General features: G+C 33.4%; 2 protein-coding genes and 1 long non-coding RNA gene across 4 annotated transcripts; all 3 read right to left on the bottom strand.

Annotated features, from left to right (window-relative positions):
- Nucleotides 1-586: 586 nt before the first annotated feature.
- LOC107425336 (uncharacterized) lies at nt 587-5,565 on the bottom strand. Of its 2 annotated transcripts, XM_016035328.4 has the most exons (10): nt 5,013-5,555; nt 4,250-4,347; nt 4,095-4,140; nt 3,399-3,481; nt 3,233-3,297; nt 2,030-2,091; nt 1,665-1,724; nt 1,443-1,475; nt 982-1,047; nt 587-902 (listed from the first exon to the last, which is right to left on the bottom strand). In XM_016035328.4, the coding sequence occupies exons 1-10, from the start codon at nt 5,457-5,459 to the stop codon at nt 858-860; spliced, it is 1,005 nt and encodes a 334-aa protein (XP_015890814.3). In that variant the 5' UTR covers nt 5,460-5,555; the 3' UTR covers nt 587-857. The 2 variants fall into 2 exon arrangements, with proteins under 2 accessions (XP_015890814.3, XP_048335361.2); XM_048479404.2 differs by lacking the exons at nt 4,095-4,140; nt 4,250-4,347 and having other exon boundaries at nt 5,013-5,565.
- Nucleotides 5,566-6,113: 548 nt separating this feature from the next.
- LOC112492493 (uncharacterized) lies at nt 6,114-8,276 on the bottom strand. The gene is made up of 4 exons (XR_007242400.2): nt 7,912-8,276; nt 7,374-7,756; nt 7,141-7,271; nt 6,114-7,004 (listed from the first exon to the last, which is right to left on the bottom strand). It is a non-coding gene; the product is annotated as an uncharacterized LOC112492493 (long non-coding RNA).
- A 9,518-nt stretch (nt 8,277-17,794) lies between these two features.
- LOC107425335 (B3 domain-containing transcription factor VRN1) lies at nt 17,795-20,807 on the bottom strand. Its single transcript, XM_048478896.2, has 5 exons — nt 20,629-20,807; nt 19,092-19,137; nt 18,615-18,990; nt 18,361-18,515; nt 17,795-18,192 (listed from the first exon to the last, which is right to left on the bottom strand). The coding sequence occupies exons 3-5, from the start codon at nt 18,898-18,900 to the stop codon at nt 17,938-17,940; spliced, it is 696 nt and encodes a 231-aa protein (XP_048334853.2). The 5' UTR covers nt 18,901-18,990; nt 19,092-19,137; nt 20,629-20,807; the 3' UTR covers nt 17,795-17,937.
- Between the last annotated feature and the right edge of the window lie 3,181 nt (nt 20,808-23,988).

Here is a 23,988-nt window from a genome sequence, read left to right as displayed (position 1 = left end):
CAATCCGTCTGCATACGGATTCGCATCATTGATAATGATGTTGTCTCTATATAACACTATCGACGACGGTTTTTTTCAAAACCATTATCAATGTTACTAGTCCACATGCAGACGGACCGTACTATAATATTACCCTGTATATATATATATATATAACCACTAGCCCTTTTAAAAGATAAATCATTATTGAACAAAAATATAGTAATTTTGGAGATATTCTCAAACACACCAATCTTTAACAATTTAGTAGGTTCAAACAGCTTAATGAGAGGGTCAATGGAAAATTGTCAATTTTAATTTTTAATACCAACAAAGGAAAAAAGAAAAGAAATATCCAGTTCAAATTGGTGAACCCCACTCTCATAGTTGAAGAAAGCTGTTATTTACGTTTCCTTTCCATTTTTTTTTTTTTTTCTCCCTCGTGGAGTTGAAGAAATCTATTAGTTGTTGTGAAGGTTCTCTCATGGCACATGTTTAGGATTTGAAAACAACTACTTTTTACTTCATGTTGCTGACTTCAACCTAGAGGAATGCCAATTTAATACTCCTAACTTACCCAATATGTCTTAAAACAACGTAAAAAAAATAAAAATAAAAAACCTTATGACTTGTTTACAGATATATAAATATACTAATCTGCAACATTACTTTGGTTGTTTTCCTCGAAACTTTTCTTTAACATCCAAAATTTGTTATATACACTGAATTGAACAAACTACAACTAGTGCTTCTGGCTTCCCCCTTTTGAAGTGATTTATTTATTTATTTATTTTTAAATTATGAACATGAAAAGAAAAAAATAAAAAATACATCATAAAAACGATTTGTGAAAGCACTGTTTACCAAAACGCCCTGAGCTATTCTTTCCCTAATAATGAATCAAGAAGAGCTGCCTCTTCCTCCTGAAATTATTGCAGCAAAAGAATCACTTAGCTCAATGAACTAACAAATTATCAAGGAATCTATGAAGCAGTTACGTACCACCAAGGCATTAAACTCGGTCTCCTCGTCTATGGCACTTATTATAGCAGGATCCTCCAAGAGATCCTGTTTCCAAGAAAATCGCCAACATTTTGTTCAAGAGAAAACAAGCTTTTGAAAACAAAATTATTCCAGACTGATTGTGTCTGCAACACTAGGAAACTGAAAACAAAACACCAAATTTTTGCTATTCTAAACAAGTTCACATTTTTTTCATCTTAGCCCCACAAATGCTTTCATTTTCTCTATATAGTTGTATTCTAGAAGTTGGAAAGTTCAAAATCTTCAAATACTTTTATTTTTGAATATATGTAATCTTTCGGAAATTCTATTAAGTTGATTCACCCATATATTGAGGATAATGAAGTCGGTGCACTGTGCAAAACTGAACAATCTTCATGCAGTATATTCAATAAGATACTAGGTGACATATGAATTGTGGAATAAATGAGACTACTTACATCGTCAGCAATTTGCAATAACCCATTTTTGTCCTGCAGCAACAAATTCCAGTACGATTAAGGTTCTGTTTCCAGATGATCAATCAGCTAGTCCTACTTTTTGCTAATAACTAAGTGATTCTGGAAACTTGAACAGTGTCTTGCCAAATCTTTCGATAAACTTCTCTATTAAAATTAGAAGGGACAAGCGATTGGGCAAAGAGAAGAAAACTGGAAGGTTACCTTTACAGCAACAAAAAGAAGTGGATCAGATGGTGTATATATCATGTAATGTGCACCATCCTGCAAAGAAAAATGAATAGATTAGAAAAACAATAGGTGGAACAAAAGATTTAAGCTCATAAATTTAGATCCAAGATCATCAACGAAGTGTATGTTCTGTGAAATAAATATTTTCTCAGTGGACAGCCATATCTCATGAACTTAAGGAACTTTAGAATATTGATCTGGCAAAAGTATTTTAAGAGTCAGCATAAAAACTACAAGCAAATTGAACAAAATTGGTGTCTCCTAATGCTATCTTTGATTGTATAACAACTGAAAAAGTTTAAAACACAAGGCGATCAAAGGATTGCATTTTTCATTACCAGATGGAAGCATGTAATTTCTACACCCTCTGTTGGCAAGCCATCTACACCTTGACCATCATCTGCAAAAAAATTGAGCAACCTACATTCAGTTGATAAGCATACATTGGATAATCGTAAGATTGTATTAAAATAGAAGGTGGAGAACAGTCTTGATGTAAACATCTAAAGTATGATTTCCTATCAAAACAGTACCGCCAACAGGGGATAATATATGATTTCTTATCAAAACAGTACCCCCAACAGGGGATAATAGAAGCCACAGATTATGCATTCTACATGTCCTTTCAACTACCAAGTCAACTAAAGAACGAAATAAAAGCTAAGAAAATACTTCTGATCTATTAAGTCTGAAATAGGCTACAATTTCTTTTAAATTTACTTTATTCCCTCAATCCATCTTTTCCTTTTATTCCCTCAATCCATCTTTTCCTTTCTATTTTAAGAAGCAATGCTATATTTCTGTTTAACCCATCCAAGATTTTAAAAACATGTGATGATGTTGTGGCATGTTTGACATGACAAATTAACTACTTCCAGTAATCGGCAGCAACAAAGCACATGTGATGCAAGTGCAAAAAGCTCCTACAACTTTGTTTGGATTGTCAAAACAACTAGAAGACTTAGATTGCCCAAACAACTACTTTACCATATTATCAATCAATAAAGAACTAATGGCTCAGATTCTACATGGTAAATTTGGCATCCTCATGAATAGCAACATACAGATAGTGCTTGTCAATTATCACTAGAAAACCAACTACAACCCTCTAAATGCTTTCATGATTGATCATTTTTGTGAAGGAAATGCTTAATTATATCTCATTCAAGTTTCTGTCAAATTAAAGCAACAGCTATAATTTATATAAAAGTCCAACTTAGCAGTAATCATTAATGAAAATCATCTAAATAGGCGAATCATACTTTTTGAACTACAAGGCAATATTTTGAATCATATCATACAGGAATAACACTATGCTCATACCCTGGTAAAAGATGAAAAAAAAAGGTTTATGATAATGTGTCTGTGTGTGTGAGCATGTGTGCGCATGCTTTACAACAGGAGGAATATTACATTTATACCACAGTAAAAAGAACAAAAATGTTTAAATAAACACAATGTGTGTATGAGAAAACCACTTGACTAGTTCAATGAGAAAGTAATAATTTAAGGAAAAGTAAATCGCATAAAGGGGTACTTGCCTGTGCGGAAATCAAATATATCATCTTCAGAGTAGCAAAACCCTCCTCGAGCTGTATAACAAAATCTGGCCAGACACAAAAGACCATATTTAAATTAAGATATCTGATAGATCCAAGACAACATGGTTTAATAAATGTCCAAAGTAAGCAATATATAACATCCTACCCGCTATGTACCATATGCATGTGTATCTTGGCAAGCGCATAAGCAGCAGAAGGAAGAATTGCATCAACCTCATCATCACTAACCTAATATGCACAAGCAACATAGAGTAAAAATGGAGATAGAGAACTTATAAATTTCCAGCTCTGTCTACAGACAAAAAGAGCAGACACTAAACACTCCGGCTTGAGTCCCACACAACAACTAGACATAAAATTCACGTATTACAATTGCAGAACAATAAATACAAGAAATGGGAGTTAGCAGGATAACCAGACATAAAACAGTCTTGACACCATTATATTTTGTACTTTACCATTAATCCCAAAAACATAAAACTCTTATGAACCGGCTCCAACCATACATTAGAAGTCAAGGCATAAAACACTTAACAATAGCCTATTTAAGTGATTCAATGATATTTTCCACAGAAAATGGAGAAGTTTGTTATAAAAAGGAGCAGATTTATTTGATATGTCATGTATCATCCTCGTTGTTATAATGCTTTATGAACACTACATAATACTTAGCTTTTCTATCTTATTGATCGAAGTAGCCTTGTATATCTAAATTATAAAAAATGTCCTACACCAAAAATTAAATATAAAAGGCACCATTTAACCTAAGTTAACTGTCAGAATATGTCTAAACAAATTTGAGATTAAACTGAAACTTAAATGTGGGACAACAGAGACATACAGCCGACCAGCCATCAATATTTGTGCTCTTTAATATCTGAACAGGCCTGCAGGAAACAAGTATGGGGTAAAATTAAACGAAAATTAATAAAATTGTCAATTAATTTTTGGATATAATGCACAATAACACAGTTAGACAGAAGCAAATTTACTTACGTATCAACTGGGCAAAGCAACATACATTCATCCCCTTGAGAACTTCTGAACACTCTCCTTATAACGCACTCTAATGGAAAATTATTCGTAGGATCAACCTGCCCATGACTTCCTTAGACTTTTTTTTTTTTTTTTTCTTTCCTAAAAAAGTTATGAATGCAAATACAGAGAATAAAAAAGGTATCATATAATTATAATGCATAACAAAAGTTGCATTCAATCATAATGTTAAAGTTCTAGACAAGTTTATATTCATGGCCATTCAAGTGGAACTTAGATATACGAGTTAAATATGACGTTGGTAATAAGAACGCCAAATCAGAAACTAATTCAGTCAGCTGTCAAAATTTGAGAGCAGCTATTACGAATCCAATTGGGTTATTTACATATCATTACGGTTATTCCTAAAAAAATGATACCATTAAAATAAGTTGCTTGGTGGAGATTTATGTGGTTAACAATGATATGGATATTAACAAAAGGGGAAAACCAAGAGAGAGAGAGAGAGAGAGAGAGAGAGAGAGAAAAAAAAAAAAAAGAAAATTAAAAAAAAGAAAAAAAAAGCTACTTGCTTTGAGACCTCTTAAGCATATTCTTCCTCCAATCTTTCAAACATGGAAACGAACTTAGTTGTAAAATATAAGAAAAATATTCCAACCTTAGATTTCCAACATGGAAATGAGAAATGAAAAACCAAAGAGGGCCAGAAATTAGAATAGAAACGACAAAATAATAGAAACTTTGAGCAAGAAAAGAGACTCACAAGGGTGGCAATCCGCTTGTTAGAAGCCATGAGAACCCTTCCTTGATCATCCACAACAAACCCAGCTGGAGGTTTCGGCAGTGGAGTGGGATGGTAACCCGAAGAACGCGAATCCGAACCCGAACCCGAATACGACCCATCACCGGAAGCACCCGAAATGCCCACAATTTCAACATCACTGAAGTTCAGACCCTCTGAATCATCGCCAGCAGAACCAACATCAGCCTTCGCCTTCTTCTTCCTCTTCTTATTGGAAGAGCGTTTCTTCACAGGACCGGTCTGCGAGTGTGCGGAGGCGCATAGAGGAGGGGAATGGAGGCCATTGGGGGTTGTTGAAGAAGAAATTGGGAAGGAGAGAGAAATTGGGAAGGAAGCCAATGGCAGCTTAGGGTGGAAGGGGGAGAGATATGGAAGGTTGTGAGGTTGTTTGAGGAGTGAGAAAGCCATTTCTGGGAAAATTTGTGTCGCTTCGTTACTACTGGTTGCTACTTGCTAGGACACGTTCTCCTCTGAGAGAGCGAGAGAGAAAGAAATAGAGCGAGTGACGTCGTTTTGTTTTAGATATTAATTTGTTTGCCAAGGTAAACATTTTTATTTTTTATTTTTATTTTTATTTTTAATTTAAGACTTGAAAAGAGCACCTAAATGGGAAGCTCATTTCCAATGCTCTAAAAATCATGCAAAAAGAAAAATAATCTAAAGTGTCTTTTTCAATCTCAATTTTTTTTTGTTCATGAATTTCTGAAATGATTCTTGTCCATAAAAAGGAAACTTGATCTAAAGGTCTACCTACTTTTATGTCAGAGCTTTTTATTGAAATTTATATGCTCAATTTAAGATTTTAATAATGTCTTTTTCTCTTTGTTTATAATTTAGTGGCAAGCTCAAATGTGTATGAATCTAGTGGTAAAATTATTGCTTATAAACAACAATACATAGACCTTCCATTTCAATTTAATTTTAGTTTTTCAAGAGAAGAGCTTTTTTACTTTCTTATTCTTAAGCAAAATAATAGTAATAATTAATATACCAAGCAAAATAATAATAATAATAATAATAATTCAAATCTAACCGACCATCGTTCATGCGGTTTCGGTTTGAACTTTGATTCCTATGAAAATATTTTTATTTTTTTAATAATTTGAATTTTATATTATTAGTATCTTAAATTAAATAATTTTAAAACATAAAAGAATATAAAAATATAATTATTTATAATAAATATTAAAAATCTATGTATATATAAATATATATTTAATTTTGCCATTTATAGTGTGATTATCTAATATATATTTATTGTTGGTTTGATTTGGATTAAAGCTTACCGTGATCCGTCATAGACATCGATTCGATCAATTTAGTTGGTGTGATTTGGTTTGTGTCCACCCAACGTCTAAGTCCACCTCCTTTTACAATAGAACATTTTAATAAGATTTATAAGCTTAATCTAAGATATAACAAGGTCCTTTATTTTCTAATTTTTAAGTAAATATTACTTCTAAACAAATTGTCAAAAAAATCTTTGGCAGACCAACTAATATCTAAGATATCTATCCCCATATATACTAGTTAATTAAATAGATAAATTTTGCAAGAAAGTGGTCCTAAACAGAGCAGAAATTCCCCTAGCTAAAAATATAATATTGATGACCAACTTTAAAGCAGTAGTCTTAGCTATACATCCAAATTAGGAGAGTAATTTCAAATGGAGCAGACATCATCATCATTATCACTTGATTGGGATCGGAAAATATGAACTTTAAAACAAACACCCGGTTGGGAGTTGATCAACTCAAACAAACATACATTACCAACTTCCATGTCGTTGTCCTCCACAAACTTGGACCAGGAACCAGTGAATTTTCCGTTTGCCTTTCCGCGGAAAGTCTGGTACAAGTATTGGACCGACCAAGTTCTTCCTTATGAGTTCCTAAAGATAACATCCATGGCTTTATCCTCTGGATACTTCTCAACAAAGTCCCTTGGGATATTCTGTACATGAAAAAAAAAAAAAAAATGAGAATTAAAAACCGAAATTAATGGGCATGTATAACTAATAAAATTATTAAAAAAACAAAAAAAAAATTTACACTTTTACTAATATTATATTTGTATTCAAAAAGCTTACCATATATCTTCCATAAGCATAAGGTTGCTCCATTATCACCCAAAATAAAGGGTTTTTAGACCTGAAAGCTTTTGCTCTTTCATCTGCTTTAGCTCCAGCATATCTTTTGCTGATCAGCTTCTATTTGTGGCCTGTTAAAAATGAAAATAAATAAATAAACAAATAAGCTCTCAAATTAATCCAAGAAAAAGAAAGTAAAAGCACAATATATTAATAATTAAAGATACATATACCTTCACTAATAGTACCTTACTTGGCATGGGGTTTTCATCAGTATTGCCTTTAGAGATTCCTGCTGCAGAAAGAGTTGCTTTTCTTCTTCTTCTTCTTCTTCTTCTTTGGTTCATCAAGGAGCCAAACTCAATCTCTTTACAAGTTTCATCGAATATATGAACACGGAAATTGCCAGAATTTTCTTTATACTTGAACACCACAAAGTGACCAAACTTTATTGAACAGTGGTTGGCAAATTCTTTCCATCCCTCACCAAACCAAACTTTCCCACCATGCTTCCACCTTCACTTCCCAATTTTCTCCGTCGACTCGAGCCTCGAGGACAACCTCGGAGTCTTCGAGGCTTTTTCCATTTGTCCTAACAAACTTCCGGTGGAAATTTCTGCAAAAATGTTATACAACCATATTTAATTATAACCAAGAAAGAAAAAAATAAAATAAAATTACAAACAGCAAATTTGATGAACTATCCAAGAAAAGAAAATTATGAAGAAGATTTATTGATATATATATATATATATATATATATATTCTTACAAGCTTCCTGTCTCGAAGAGCCTCATGAAGAACTACTTTAAAAAAGTAGTTCAACATGATGTTAAAATGATCAAGAAAGAAACAGCCGGTGTTTTGGAAAAATGTGAAAATGGAATTGATTTTCTAGCCAGGGTTTTGGGTCTATCTGAAGGATATCTAGCTATGGCCGAGAAGCTTTAAAGAAAATAGTCACATAGAGTTTCATTTTCATTTTGATGCAACATTTTCTTATTTTTTAGACTTCAACTAAAGACAGAGATGTCCCTTAGTATATGTATGGAATAAATAAATAAATAAACAAAGTATTGTTTCTTTGGAATGAATAAATAAATAAACAAAGTATTGTTTCTTCGAAAGGGTAAAAGTTATATTGTAAAGTGGGCTGCAGAAGAAACTGAAACTTAATTAAGGTGAAAATAAAACGATTTTAGAATTTTCTACCCAAAAAGAATGTAGCAATTAATTTGCGTGCAAGACAAGAGAGAAAAAGAAAAATATCTCAGGCATCTAAGACTATAAATGTGTGTATATCACATGCTGATCTAGACTGTCTGTTAAAAAAAAAAAAAACAAAAAAAACAAAAAAAAAAACAAACGCTTCATTTATATTTCCTCCACCTCTAGGTCACTGTATATTACATTGTCAAGTTATATTACCTTGACCTTGTTGTGAAGTCCAACCGCACCACACTGCACCGATAGTGTGAAACCAGTAGCTCACCATTTTTGACAATGGTTATTGATGCATTTAACATCGAACTCCAACTTGCTCAAAAATTGTGGGCAATGTCAGAAGGCCGGTGCTGAATGTCAAAAGAGGTTGAAAATGGAGGACATGCACCGAATTTGTGAGTCTATAAATAGGCTCCATCCCATTGCATGCAAGCCAAGCCAAGCGGTGTAACCTCAATATCACCCAAGTGAGGAGTGTTGAGGGTAGTGTTTAAGTTTCAGAGAGAGCTTGAGAGAAGAGTGAGCAATTCCAGAGAGAATTTGACAGTGTAGAGAGAGATTTCACGTGAGAATCCTCCACGAGAGAAGTTTTTATTTTTATATTCTATTTCCAAAAGAGTAATAGAATTCTTTTTGTTTTTCTTCTCATATTTCTTCTCTAAAGTGGTCAGAGAACCACAAAAAGTGGTATCAGAGCTCCAGGTCGAGAGCTTGGGTTCAAAATTTGAAGAAACACAGCCTCTGTTCTTCAAGTTGGTGTTTCGAAAAGTTGCTCAAATCAATAATTTGACAATACTAGGTGAAAATAATCGACGATACAAGAACAACCAAGTTCGTCAGAGAGAAACGATGATCCTAACAAGCCCTCATGCGCCGCATGAAATTTTCTACAGCAGATCACGCGTCTCACGCTTTGCACGCGCTGTCTGGAGGTTGAAGACGACTACGTCAGCAGACACATCATCGCACGCAGCCACGCAACCCGACACGTCATCAGCCATGTAATTGACACATCATCTGCCACGTGTTGACACGTTAACACAATCTGCCACGTCATCAAAAGTTTTTGAAATTATGAAACAGCCCCTGAATTGTTAGAAATTACAGATTAACCCTTTTGGTTTCTGTATTTATAGGTTGACCCGGAATTTTTAGAAAATTATATTTTTGCCCTAAAAATTTTGGTAATTATATTTTGACCCCAGAAGAGTCAAGTCCACCATTTTCGGCCGTTCCGGACGCAACGGTTAACTCTGTTTTGCCAAATTCGGCTCCATTTTTGGTCAAGCCATAATGTCAATGGAAGAATCATCTTCGGGAGTTATGGTTAAGCTCACCGCCACAAAATATACACTTTAAAGACCTCGGATGGAAAATCTCCTTAATTGTAAGGATCTGCTTGATCCTATAGAAGCTAAAAGAGAAAAGCCTGATCCCAGCGAAAAAGCATAATGGAAGAAATTAAACAAGAAAATGATCAGTTAGATTAGGCAATGGATCGACCACAGTGTCTTCCATCATGTAGTAAAGGAAACAGATGCATATGCCCTCTAGACAAAATTGGAGGACATGTACCAGGCCAAAACTGCTCGAAACAAAGCCCTGTTGCTTAACCGATTGGTAAATCTAAAATTGCAGGGTGGAACTTCTGTAGCCGAGCATACCAGTGAGTTCTAGAGCTTGGTAAATCAACTATCTGCTATGGATTACCAACTAGGGGATGAGGATCAGGCCCTCCTACTTCTAAGCTTTCTTCCAGACAGTTGGGAGACATTGGTAGTCTCTCTTAGCAATTCGGCCCCGAATGGCAAACTTACTATGTCTATGGTTAAGGATGCCCTATTTAATGAAGAGGCCAGGAGAAAGGACATTGGCATAGATCAGTCACATGCCCTCATCACAGAGAGAGGAAGATAGCACAGAGGTGGTCGAGATAGGGGGAGAGGCAGGAGCAAGAGTAGAGGCAGATCTACAGACGGCAGAAAATCATCCTATAAGTGCTATCATTGTGGCCTGGAGGGTCATATGAAGAAGAACTGCAGAAAGTTGTTGAGAGAGCAGAGACTTCAAGGTAATTAGCCGAAGAAGGATGGAGAGACATTAGTCACTGTTTCAGGAGAAATGGCGCTCTGTTCCACCGAAGAAGAAACATGCCTTCATATATCAACCCAAGACGTTGAGTGGGTAGTCGATACTGCAGCATCCTACCATGTCACTCCACATAGAGATTTTTTCAAAACATACAAAGCAGGAGACTTTGGTACGATAAAGATGGGAAATTCTAGTTTCGCAAAGATTATGGGAACTGGTGATATTTAGGTAAAAACGAATGTTAGTTGTACAATCACTTTGAAGGATGTCCATCATGTTCCAGATCTTCGGCTTAATCTACTTTCGGGAGCAGCCTTAGACAAGTAAGGCTATGACAACTACTTTAGCAAAGGCACATGGAAAATGATGAAAGGTGCCATAGTTGTTGCCCGAGGACATATTTGTGGAACGCTGTACAAGACTCATATGAAGATATGTGCAGATAGCCTCAATATTGCAAAAAAAAAAGGTGTTTCAAAACTTGTGGCACCAGAAACTCGATCACATGAGTGAAAAAAGATTGTCCACTTTGGCAAGGAAGAAACTTATCACTGTTTGCAAGGACGCTGCGCTAGATCCTTGTAGTCAGTGCTTGTTTGATAAGCAACATAGAGCCTCCTTCAGTTCCTCTGCATTGAGAAGATCAGAGTTGCTTAGTCTGGTGCACTCTGATGTTTGTGGTCCCATGGAGGTGGAGTCATTAGGTGGCAACAAGTATTTCCTAACCTTCATTGATGATGCTTCTCGGAAGGTGCGGTTATATTTCTTGAAGACAAAGGACCAGGTATTGGATTACTTCAAATTGTTTCATACCATGGTAGAGTGTGATACAAGAAAGAAGCTGAAATGTCTTCACTGAGATAATGGAGACAAGTATACTTCCAAGGAGTTCGATGCCTACTACAAAAGACACGGCATTTGACATGAGAAGACGGTCCCTCGCACCCCGCAACATAATGGAATAGCCGAAGGAATGAACCGAACCATTATGGAAAAGGTCAGAAGTATTATCAATATGGCTAAGTTGCCAAAGCCATTCTGGGGGAAAGCTGTTCATGTCGCCTGCTATTTAATCAACAGATCACCGTCAGTACCGTTAAATTTTGAAATTCCAGAGAAAGTGTGGTCGGGTAAGATTCCCTCCTACTCTCATTTAAGAGTGTTCGGTTGTTTAGCTTATGTACATGTATCCAAGGAGCTCAGACAGAAGCTCGATGTAAGATCTATTCCATGCATCTTTATAGGATATGGAGATGAAGAATTCGGATACAGATTATGGGACCTGAAAACAAAGAAGGTTATTAGAAGCAGAGACGTAGTATTCCATGAAAACCAGACAATGGAAGACATTGAAAAGCCCAGAATGTCTCCTAATTGTAGTTCTAGTACCGAGAATTTTGGTCCTAATCCAGCACCAGCACAAATAGCCACAGAGGATAATGAGGTGCATGAAGATATACCAGAAGCAGACCAGGAGGAAGAAGGGGATATTGAGCAGGGGGAGACTCAATCCTCTCAAGTAGTTGCAGGGCCATCACAGCGGTCAGATGATGGTACACCTCCTGAAACTAGTGGTTTACAAGTTCGGAGATCTGAGCGAGGCCGAATTCCATCAAAGAGATTTCCAGAATCTAAGTATATTCTGCTTACTGAAGAGGGGTAGCTAGAGAGTTTCCAAGAAGTTGTTTCTCATTAAGACAAGAAAAAGTGGCTGCAAGCAATGCAAGATGAGATGGAATCCTTGCAGAAAAATCATACTTATGAGTTGGTTGAGCTTCCAACAGGAAAGAAGGCACTAAAGAATAAATGGATGTTCAATCTCAAGAAAGATGGCAGCGAAAGGGTGGTGAAACACAAAGCCCGATTGGTGGTCAAAGGATTTCTTCAGAAGAAAGGAATTAACTTTAATAAGATTTTTTCACCAGTGGTAAAAATGACTGCAATTCGAGTCATTTTTGGTTTAGTAGCAAATCTAAACCTAGAGCTTGAACAGATTGATGTGAAGGCAGCATTTCTTCACGATGATTTACATGAGGAAATCTACATGGAGCAGCCAAAAGGATTTGAGGTTTCAGGGAAAGAAAACCCCGTATGCAAGCTGAAGAAGAGCTTGTATGATCTCAAGCAAGCACAAGACAATGGTATAAGAAGTTTGACTTGTTTATGGTGAGTTAAGGCTATAAAAGGACTGCAGCAGATCAGTGTGTTTATATTCAAAAAATTTTAGGTGGAAACTTCATTGCACTTTTGCTATATGTGGACGACATGTTGATCATTGGATAAGATACAATGAAGATTAGTCAGCTAAAGCAAGAATTGTCTAAGTCCTTTGATATGAAAGTGGTGAAAATGACTGCAATTCGAGTCATTTTTGGTTTAGTAGCAAGTCTAAACCTAGAAATTGAACAGATTGATGTGAAGGCAGCATTTCTTCACGATGATTTACATGAGGAAATCTACATGGAGCAGCCAAAAGGATTTGAGGTTTCAGGGAAAGAAAATCTCGTATGCAAGCTGAAGAAGAGCTTGTATGGTCTCAAGCAAGCACAAGACAATGGTATAAGAAGTTTGACTTGTTTATGGTGAGTCAAGGCTATAAAAGGACTGCAGCAGATCAGTGTGTTTATATTCAAAAAATTTCAGGTGAAAACTTCATTGCACTTTTGCTATATGTGGACGACATGTTGATCGTTGGGCAAGATACAATGAAGATTAGTCAGCTAAAGCAAGAATTGTTTAAGTCCTTTGATATGAAAGACTTAGGACCAGCTCAACAAATTTTGGGAATGCAAATAATCCGAGATAGAAAGAATAGAAGGTTATGGCTATCTCAAAAAAAATATGTTGAACGGGTGATAAAGAGATTTAACATGGATAAAGCCAAACCGATCAGCATTCCACTTGCAAATCATTTTAAGTTGAGCAAGAGATTATGTCCCTCATCCAAAGAAAAGATAGAAGAGATGGCTTCAGTACCATATTCTTTAGCGGTAGGAAGTCTGATATATGCAATGGTGTGTACCAGACCAGACATTGCTCACGCAGTAGATGTTATGAGCAGGTTTCTTTCAAATCCTTGAAAAAAACACTGGGAAGCAGTCAAATGGATTCTCAGGTATCTTAAAGGTCCATCGAAGCTGTGTTTGTGTTACGGGGGAGATGATCAATCTTAGAAGGCTATATAGATGCAGATATGGCCGGAGACCCTGATAATAGAAAATCTACATCAGGTTATCTCTACACTTTTACGGGGGGAGCTGTGTCATGGTAGTCAAGATTGCAGAAGTGTGTTGCTTTATCCACTACTGAAGCAGAGTACATTGCCGCAGTAGAAGCGGATAAGGAAATGTTGTGGTTAAAGTGTTTTCTCACAGAATTGGGCATCAAGCAAGAAGACTACAAGATACATTGTGATAACCAAAATGCCACGGATTTGAGCAAAAACTCAACGTATCATTTCCGTACAAAGCACATTGACATCCGTTATCATTGGATACGCGAAGTAATAGATCAACAGTTGTTGAAACTGATGAAGATCCACACAAAGGAGAATCCAACAGACATGTTAACAAAAGTTGTTGCTCAAGAGAAGCTGAAGCTGTGCAGAGACATAGCTGGAATGGATGGCAGATGACCATTAGTTTAAATGCGGCTGGAGGGGGAGAATTGTGAAGTCCAGCCGCACCACACTGCACCGACAGTGTGAAACCAGTAGCTCACCATTTTTGACAATGGTCATTGCTGCATTTAACACCGAACTCCAACTTGCTCAACAATTGTGGGCAATGTCAGAAGGTCGGTGCTGAACGTCAGAAGAGGTTGAAAATGGAGGACATGCACCGAATTTGTGAGCCTATAAATAGGCTCCATCCCGTTGCATGCAAGCCAAGCCAAGCGGTGCAACCTCAATATCACCCAAGTAAGGGGTGTTGAGAGTAGTGTTTAAGTTCCAGAGAGAGCTTGAGAGAAAACCAACCTACAAAAACGAAACGGTCCCTCCGTAACCAGTCATCCATAATATCAAATAAATCATTTTCGTCTTTGGTAAATTTACCAAGGGCTATAGTCATAGTGATCCTCCTATTCAACTACTTCAACCATTTTCGAGCACCTCGTAGCATTTTCAGAACGTTGGGGCTTCTATCATTTATGTATGATTTGATTTCTTGTCCACTGCCCCTTCTTTCGAATAGGTTTCGAATATAAAAAAATTTATTGGTCTCTAACTCGACCTAGTAAAGTAAAATCCCTGAACTCAATTCGGTTATCCTTTCCTATTCTTAATAACCACCTGAGTGAGGAATTCCAGAGATAATTTGACAATGTAGAGAGAGGTTGCACGTGAGAATCCTCCACGAGAGAAGTTTTTATTTTTCTATTGTATTTCCAAGAGAGTAATAGAATTCTTTTTTATCTCTTTTCTCATATTTCTTCTCTAAAGTGGTCAGAGAACCACAAAACTTGTATATAGTGTACCGGGTTTTTTTCATGAAAAGTCTGAAAATTATAAGGTCTCAATGGTAGAACATGAGAAATTAGAAATTGAATATTTTGTTTTATGGTCTAAATGAAATTTTGAATTCAGAAATTTAAAAGAAACGAAGTGTCTGTGCATGCAGGGAAAAAAACAAAAAATAAAATAAAATTTGAAACCCATCATTAATTTTCATTTGATCTGATTCTAGATTCCAAACCATGCTTTACCACTTGGTTGTCCTGGGACTTACATTGACTTGTATATATAGGATAAAAACTGCCAAGGAAAATTGATTCTTTTTGGGTCTTAATTTACCACCAATTTGATTTCTTATAAGAGGTGCTCATATTAATTCTAACAGGTTCAGGAAGCAAGATTAAAAAACGGAAAGAAGATAACGAATATTGCTTAATTTGCTTCTTATTAGTGGTCCTGCAAATTTACTTTGGGTAATATAAGTCGAAAGAAAGTAAAATATATATTATTATGATCAAAAGAACTGTTTAACTGCTTTGGAAATATTTGTTTTCAATTGTTTCTGCCGAGAAAATATTTTTTCAAAATAAAAATTTGTTCTTTCTGGTTTCTCTTTTCTTTTTTCTCCTTAGAAATAGTATTTTCTTTAAAAAAAAAAAAAAGTTTGAAAAAAGGCATCTAATTGAGATATTTAATTGAGCCTGTAATAATTTTGAGTAAAAAGCTCCCCAACACATCAGGAAAACGAAACTTCACCAGGTTTCATTTGGTGGCCAACTTATGATCAAACAGCTTTTTATTTTTATTTCTTAAATTCTGAGGCAAAATGAAAAAAAAAAAAAAAAAAAGCCTTTCAATATGAGTTTGAATCGGCACCTCGTCCACAATTGAGACCCCAAAAAGAAAAAAATAAAAATAAATTATATATATATATAATAAATAATAATAATGAAGATGATGATTAATATTATTACTATTAGACCCTTTCATTCAAAAAATGTAAAATAAAATAGAAATTTAATTAAATTTTACGAAGTACTATACTTCGGCCTTGAATAAGATTTTGTTTTGATATTTTATTATTTAACTTAATTTATTTTAGATCTTTCAAAAATAAAAACAAAATTTTATTTGCTGTATCAAAATTTTAATTTTAAAAATGAAAATATCAATTCCAATAAACTATTTCATAAAAAAAAATAAAAAATTCAACGAATCATAACAGATATAGCTTCAACTAGTATTAATAATTGGCTAATCTAATGGGCCAGCTTTGCATCGAGCCAGCATCAGTTGGGCCGACTCGCTCATAGGCTGCTGCAGTGCAGCAATGAGGATGGCTCAACCACAGCCAGCCGTGTCTAAGTGTTGGCAGTCTCCAAAGTAGCAGCCATGGCTTACAGACCGGCTTGGGTTTGAACTTGTGACGTCGCGGCTTCGTGGCCTGCTTGATAACAGGCTAGTGTGTCTTAAGGTCAGAAGCAGCTTGCAGACAAATCGATCATTGTGAGGCCCATTATATGGGCTGGCTAAATAGTGGGTCTCAGCAACGATCCGCCTTACAAATGGGCCGCTGATAATGAAAATATAATTTTATGTAATTAATTTTTAAACAATAAGTTGTATTTTGTTTTTATTTTCATTTATTAGTATTGTTTTTAAGTTCAAGTGAAATAGAAGACAATCAAAATTGATTGCAAATTTTAATTGGATAAAGGTGAGAGATAAAATCTAGATAGAAAAAAAAATCAATTTTTTTTGGCATTAATCGCACAAAAAAAAAAAATAGTCAAATTTATCGCAAATTTTACTGGGAAATGTGATATATATATATATATATATTTTTTTTTTTTTTTGGGGTTTAAAAGCAGCAGCTTCGTTAGTACTAGTTCCTTCTTGCTAGGACAGACTCTTAGAGAGAGTGACGTCGTTTTGGTCTGTGCTTTGCCTGTAGCAGAATATAATATTTGGGGATAAATTTTAGATGTCAATTGGTCTGCCAGGTTCATTTTTGAGAAAATACTTTTTGAAAAAAAAAAAAAAAGGTTCTTTTTTGTTTTTTTTCTTTTTTTTTTTCCTGAGAAATAGTATTTGATTTAAAAAAAAAAAAAGGTTTGAAAAAAGCTCTTAATTGAGATATTTAATTGAGCCTATAACAATTTTGAGTGAAAAGCTCTCTAACATATAAGAGAAAATGAAATTTCACTAGCTTCCCCTTTGCCCCTTAATGGACAACAATAATTTTAGAGATTAAAAGGGGCATTTTGTAGCACTAATTGAAATGACTCGTTAAATGATTATTCTTTTTTATGGATTTTCTACTATTTTTTTTCCCAGTATTCTTGATTTTTAAGGGTGAGTTTTGAATTTCTAAACTAATTATACCAAAGTTTAGTAATCCATTGCTGGAAAAAAAAAAAAAAAAGGGGTAGGTTTTCAATTTTCTTTTTTTGGACATGACCAAACCATGAGTTTGTTTTTCTTTTTCCTTTTTCAGTAAGCTAGATGACCCTAGCTTTTTTTTGGGTAATAATCTGACTTACTATAATTAGGAAAAAGCAATAAATGTTTTCTATTTCTCTCTTTTCCATGCCACCGGTAATGTTGAAAAACTTGGAATTTTTCACTTTTGTCACGATCATTCCATCAATTCACTACCCTCAGCATCACCTTTTTTTTCTTTTTTTTTTTTTTCTTTGCTCTGAATCCTCCGCATCATTGTCAAAATCAAAAGGTGCATTGAAACCTCCTTCATGCTCAATTAATTTCACCACAAATCAACATCAACTTATTTGATGAAAAGAGAGACAAATTAAAATTAAAGACTTATATAAACAAACTCAAACTAAAACCACAATCATACACAATGACAAGCCTAAACTTAGCTAATGCAAGCATAATCATATATATATATATATATATGAACATCAAAAGTTCTCTTTAGCTACATCAAAAGAGACTTTAAAAGGAGTTATATCATCAATTACCCAAAAAAAAAAAAAAAAAAAAAGAGTTATGATCAAATACATTCATGGAGTTGGGAAGATCCGAACTCGAAAAGAAATTTGGTGACCCTTGATCAACTCAAAATGACAAACATCACCAACTTGCACATTGTTGTCTCTAACAAACTTATTCCAACCGGTACAGAATTTTCCTATTGGCTTTTTCTTGACAATCTTGAACACGTACTGGACCAGCCAAGTTCCTCCTTTTGAATTCTTTAGGATGACATTTGTGGATTTATCTCCTAGATGGTTCTCAAAAAAATTCTTTGGTATATTCTGTACATCATGAAAAAATAATAATAATAATACTCTGTGATGAGCAAAACCCAAATGGACATCCTCTTAAAATTACTAATAGTCTTACCATGGGCCGGCTAGCAAGTAATTAAATATATATGGAAATACACCAGAAAAAAAAAAAGTATATATTGAGAGATTAATTACCATATATCTTTGTACCACATAAGTTGCTGGCAAGGAAATCCAAAAGAAAGGGTTTTTGGACTTGAAAACTTCAGCTCTTTGAATAGCTGTGGCTTTTTGGTCAGTGTCCATGTCCACGGCATGTTTGAATCTTTTGGTTGATTTTATTTTCCCCCCTGTTTTATCATCAGCAAGATTAATAAGCTCTCAAATAAAAAAATAAAAAATAAAAAATAAAATCTATATCCATCCAAAATACCAAAATACATATATACCTTTTGTGGGTTTAGCTTTCTTTGTATTTGGAACATCCAAAATTTGGACAGAGCCGGAATCAGAATCAGTTTCATCATGATCATTAGCTGTAGGCCTGTAGGATTTGGATTTGGTGGGGTAAGCAATCTCCGTAGCAGTTTTATTGAATATGATAACTTTGAAATTGTAATTTCCTTGATATTTGAATAGAAGAAAATTTCCATGCTGAATGGAATAGTGGTCTTCAAAGTCTTTCCAACCTTGACATAACCAAACTTTTCCATCGTCCTCTTTCTCCAATTTCATCTCCCAATATCTCCAACTGTTTCCAACCTTAAGCACTATCAACTCCTTCAGCCTTATTCCATTTCTGCTCACAAATTTTTCTGGAATATTCTGCAAATATATAATATATAACTTAAAATTTTATAAGCAAAAATAAATAAATAAATAAAATTTAAAAAAAAGGATTACAAAGCATATTCATTTATACTTACAAGCTTCCCATCTTGAAGAGTGCTCTCTCGAACCACTACAATGAACCTTGACATTGTTTGTTGAAGAAAAAATGTAAAATAGCAATCAATTTCTAGCTCTGTAGCTTAATGCCTCGGTAGTTGATGAATAGAAAATGAAATGAGGCAACGAATGCAGAAGAGAAAAGCTGCAGAACAAGAGAGAGAACTGAAAAATACTTGTCTTGTGTTTTGATCTTGTATTGATGGATGAGTGAAAGAGACAATTATTTGTTTTTGTATATAAATAAATAAACCCAGAATCTTGAACGCAAAAAGACACATGATCCTAAACATAGAATGCCACCTCAGTTTACACGTGGCAATGGGTTTAATTCCTCAGTATGGTTCCAGTTCTATTACTAAGTGAGGTTATACTTATGGGTAAAAGTTCCAAACTAAACTGACAAACTTAATTTACAACCTCTTACACAACTAGCTGATTCATTTGATCCTTATATATACATAAAAATTATGATATTAATTAAAAATGATATATATATATATATATATATATATAGAGAGAGAGAGAGAGAGAGAGAGAGCTTTATGAAGAGGGAAAAGAACTCAAAATTTGATGATGTGAGACTGATCAGTTCAACCACACTTGATTAAAACCCTAAAAATTATGATATTGACTGAGAGACAAACTGCATATAACACCAGATTAATGATCATATATGTATAGGATTTGTGTATATATATATATATATATAGGATGTGTTTATATAGAAAAATATAATATTATATATATATATATATATATAGGATGAGTAATAATGATTGTGGCACATGGGTTTGCTAATTTGCAATGCTGGGACCATTATGTGGTCTGAAATTTGTTTGACCCGCCCCCAATTCAATATTCCTAAAATCCGAGAGAGAGAGAGAGAGAGAATGATCAGGATTAGATTGGCGAGTGGGTTAATATTTCCCAAAAAAAAAAAAAAAAAACGAAAAGAAAAAACAGTAGGTGGGAGTAACTTGGAAAATTTCAAGGATTAAATCTGGTTTTAATTTCCATCTTTGTTCAGTTTTTATCTTATACCATTAATGATCCAAACTAGGTATATATGGGAAGCAATAAATGTGTTAGATTGTAAATTATATATGTATATATACATATATAAATATATATATATATACACATATATATGCAGGACTACTATAGAATGACACAGTCCGCATAACAAAGAGTGCACCTTCACGGCCGTTTTGGTGAGACATCCACTAATCAAAACGAGCAGTGTTAAAAAATAAAATAAGAAAAACGTTTTAATCACATTAAACAGTATTAATCTCCTTTTAACCAAATTAAAAAGAATAACTTGCCACTATTTTATAAGAGAATCAGTTAAGAGGGACTTAGTTTTTCCCCCTGTATCCTCTTAAAAACCACAAAACTAACCAATATTAAGGATTCAATTTTTCATTTTCTAAGCAATCAAACAACAAGCACAATATAATCATTTAAAAGAAAAAAAAGAAAAAAAAAAAGAACAAACGTGAAGTCACATACCAATGGTGGCGGGTGCGCAGGGGCAGAGAGTGAAAAGTGGTGGCGAGCTGGTGGGTTAAGCTTTTACGAAGGAAGAGAGGAAGGAAGACAGAAAGAGAGGAAGGAATGTGGAGAGACTGTATTTTTCTGCACTTACACACACACGTACCATTTTGAGCAATCTTGAAGATATTTCTCACACATACTTATCTTCAATAATGTAGTAGTAGGTTCAAACAGCTTAATGGAAAGATGAGTGAAAAAGAGCATTGTCAATTTTAATACCTAAATAAGGAAATAAGAAAACGAAAATTCCCTTGTCAAATTTTCCGGTGGACCCTACTCTCGTAGTTGAAGAAGGCATAGCTCATGATGCATGTTTATGGGTTTGAAAACACCTACTTTTAGTTCATGTTGCTTACTTCAACCTTAAGGAATGCCAATATAATACTCCTAATTTACCAAATTCGACTTAAACCAACATTTAAAAAAAAAAAAAAAACTTATGAATTGTTTACAGACATTTTTCATTTTTGGTAAAAGAATTGTTTTACAGGCATGGAAATACGATAACCTGCAACATTACTTTGGTTGTTTTTCCACTAAACTTTTCTTTGATACCCAGAATTTGTTATGTACACTAAATTGAACCAAAAAAAAAAAAAAAAAAAAAAAAAAAAAAAACTACAATATATTAGTGCTTTTTACTAAAAAAAATAAATAAATAAAAATTACAATAAGTGCTTCTGGCTTTTTCCTGAACCCCCTTCTTTTTTTGTTTGAAGTCATTTTCTCAATTATGAACACCAAAAAAAAAAAAAAAAAAAAAAAATCATAAAAAATATTTTTTAAAGCGCTGTTTACCAAAATGCCCTGAGTGAGCTAACCCAAGTTTACCATTAATGGACAACCCATTTTGTCTCCAATTTCTGTATGGTATTTTTTTATTATTATTTTCTTTTAATGAGTGAGCCAAAGTGACAATATATATATATATGTATATATATTTGTATACTAAAATTTGGTATATTTTATATTAGTTTCTACTCAAAAAATAAATAAATAAAAGTTAGTTTTTTCAATTTTATTGCAAAACAAATGATTTAACAAATAGGTGACTCTATAATTTTTTACTTTGCAATAATAAGTAAATTCTTTAAATACATGAGTGATAATTATATATGTAAACAAATTAAATATTGCATATAATTTGACAAATAACATTTGGTAAAACAATTTAATATTTTTAACTAACAAAGAGGTTTAAAAGTACAAAAATTTTGTGAGGTACCAACGGCTCTTTGGATATTTGTGAGGTACCAGAAGATTTAAGTGATTTTTCAAAAATCATTTAATTGGTTTTTCTTCTAAAATTATAAAATAAGTAATTTTTTTTGAAATAAAATTATCAAAAAGCAATTTTACATTTTGTTGCCAAATAACATATGAGACATTTTAAAATCACTCCCAAACGGAAGATTGAGGTTTATTAGTAAAGAAGGGAGGCAAAACCCTACTTTACCTGATGAGTTTCAAATTGTTAAAGGTGTGTTTTCAGTTTCCAAGCTGTCATCCTAATTAATATATTGAAATTTACCCAAATAGGCAGTTAGGACATCAATATGCCATTCCTTCGACCAAAGGTAAGAGATATAATCGATAAAAAAATAAACAAATAAAATCATCATGATTTTCATAGTTCCACTTTTTGCCATTTCATGTACCATTGCCATTCATCTTCATTATCAAAAGGTTGACAAAATACGATGAATACATGTGCATTTTTGCAAACCAATCTAAAACCTCCTTAAAAATCCCAACTTCGTGTTCAAGTATATGGTAACTTGAAGTAGGTAGAGTTGTATCGTCACTAATCTTAAATTGTATAGTAACTTGAAGTAGGTAGAGTCTGTGCATTTTATGGAGTGAGTTAATTAAGTAGTGTAATGATTTTTAACTAATTTAGGAATCAAGAATTCTCAATAATTCCAATTTGTACAACTTTACAATTTTTTTTTTAATTTTTTTTGGGGTAAAATTGTTCAACTTACAATTTGGTGGAGTGGAGACTTTTAAAAATCATTTATTGCTTTTCTAACTCTAGTCAGATTACTGAAAAAAAAAAAAAAAAAAAACACTATGGTTAATTAGGTCATATCCTAAAGCGGTAAAAAAAATGTTTGGTTTATAAATCAAAGCTCAGCCTATAGAGTTTCTAATTCACAAATTACAGCTAGACTCCAATCCAATACTCAATTAAATATTCCGGAGAAATCAGCAAAAAGATCAATAATCTTAAGGAGCATTTCAAGTTTCAATTAACTACTTTAAATAATTTTTTCTAACTCTAAATCCCCTTTTTCTCTTTTTTCTTTTCATTTTTTTTTCTTTTTTTGTTATCAATCTCTAAAATTCTTGTTGTCGGTGAAAAACACAATTAATCCAAGTCCACCTAAATAGCCAACAAAAAGGGATACAATTTTGAGCTAAAAGGTTAAAAAAAATTTAATTAAGAGAGAAAAATTTAAAATGACATGTATAATCAAGGATTGTTCATAGGCCGAATAGTAATGTAATTTTTATTTTTGGGTAAAATGTAAAATTCAATTAGTTGTAAACAAAATGTTCCATGAAATGAAAAAGGCCGAATTCTTCATAGAACTTTTTTTTTTTTGGCTGAAATTATCCAAAGAACTTTTGAACTCCTTTGGAAAGATTTGTTTTCAATTGTTTCTGCCAAGGGTATTTTGCAAAATATTTTTTGAAAATAAAAATTTGTTCTTTCTGGTTTTTCTTTTCTTTTTTTACTTAGAAATAGTATCTGCTTTATTAAAAAAAAAAATTGAAAAAAAGCATCTAATTGAGATATTTAATTGACCCTGTAATATTTTTGAGTAAAAAGCTCTCAACATATAAGGGAAAACGAAACTTCACCAGGTTTCATTTGGTGGTCAACTTATGATCAAACAGTTTTGTATTTTTATTTCTTAAATTCTGGCAAAATGAAAAAAAGAAAAAGAAAAAAAAGCCTTTGAATATGAGTTTGAATCGACACCTCGTCCACAATTGAGACCCAAAAAAGGGAAAAAATATATATATATATATTTATATAATAAACAATAATAATGAAGATGATGATAAATATTATTACTATTAGACCCTTTCATTCAAAAAATGTAAAATAAAATAGAAATGTAATTAAATTCTACGAAGTACTACACTTTGGCCTTGAATAAGATTTTGTTTTGATATTTTATTATTTAAGTTAATTTATTTTAGATCTTCCCAAAAAGAAAACAAAAGTTTATTTGCTGTATCAAAATTTTAATTTTAAAAATAAAAATATCAATTCCAATAAACTATTTTATAAAAATAAAAAAT

This window comes from Ziziphus jujuba, chromosome 7 (genome assembly GCF_031755915.1).
Source record: "Ziziphus jujuba cultivar Dongzao chromosome 7, ASM3175591v1".
In the NCBI taxonomy this organism is placed as follows: domain Eukaryota; kingdom Viridiplantae; phylum Streptophyta; class Magnoliopsida; order Rosales; family Rhamnaceae; genus Ziziphus; species Ziziphus jujuba.
The sequence above is the reverse complement of the archived record's forward strand: the minus strand, read 5'-3'. Positions and strand labels throughout refer to the sequence as shown.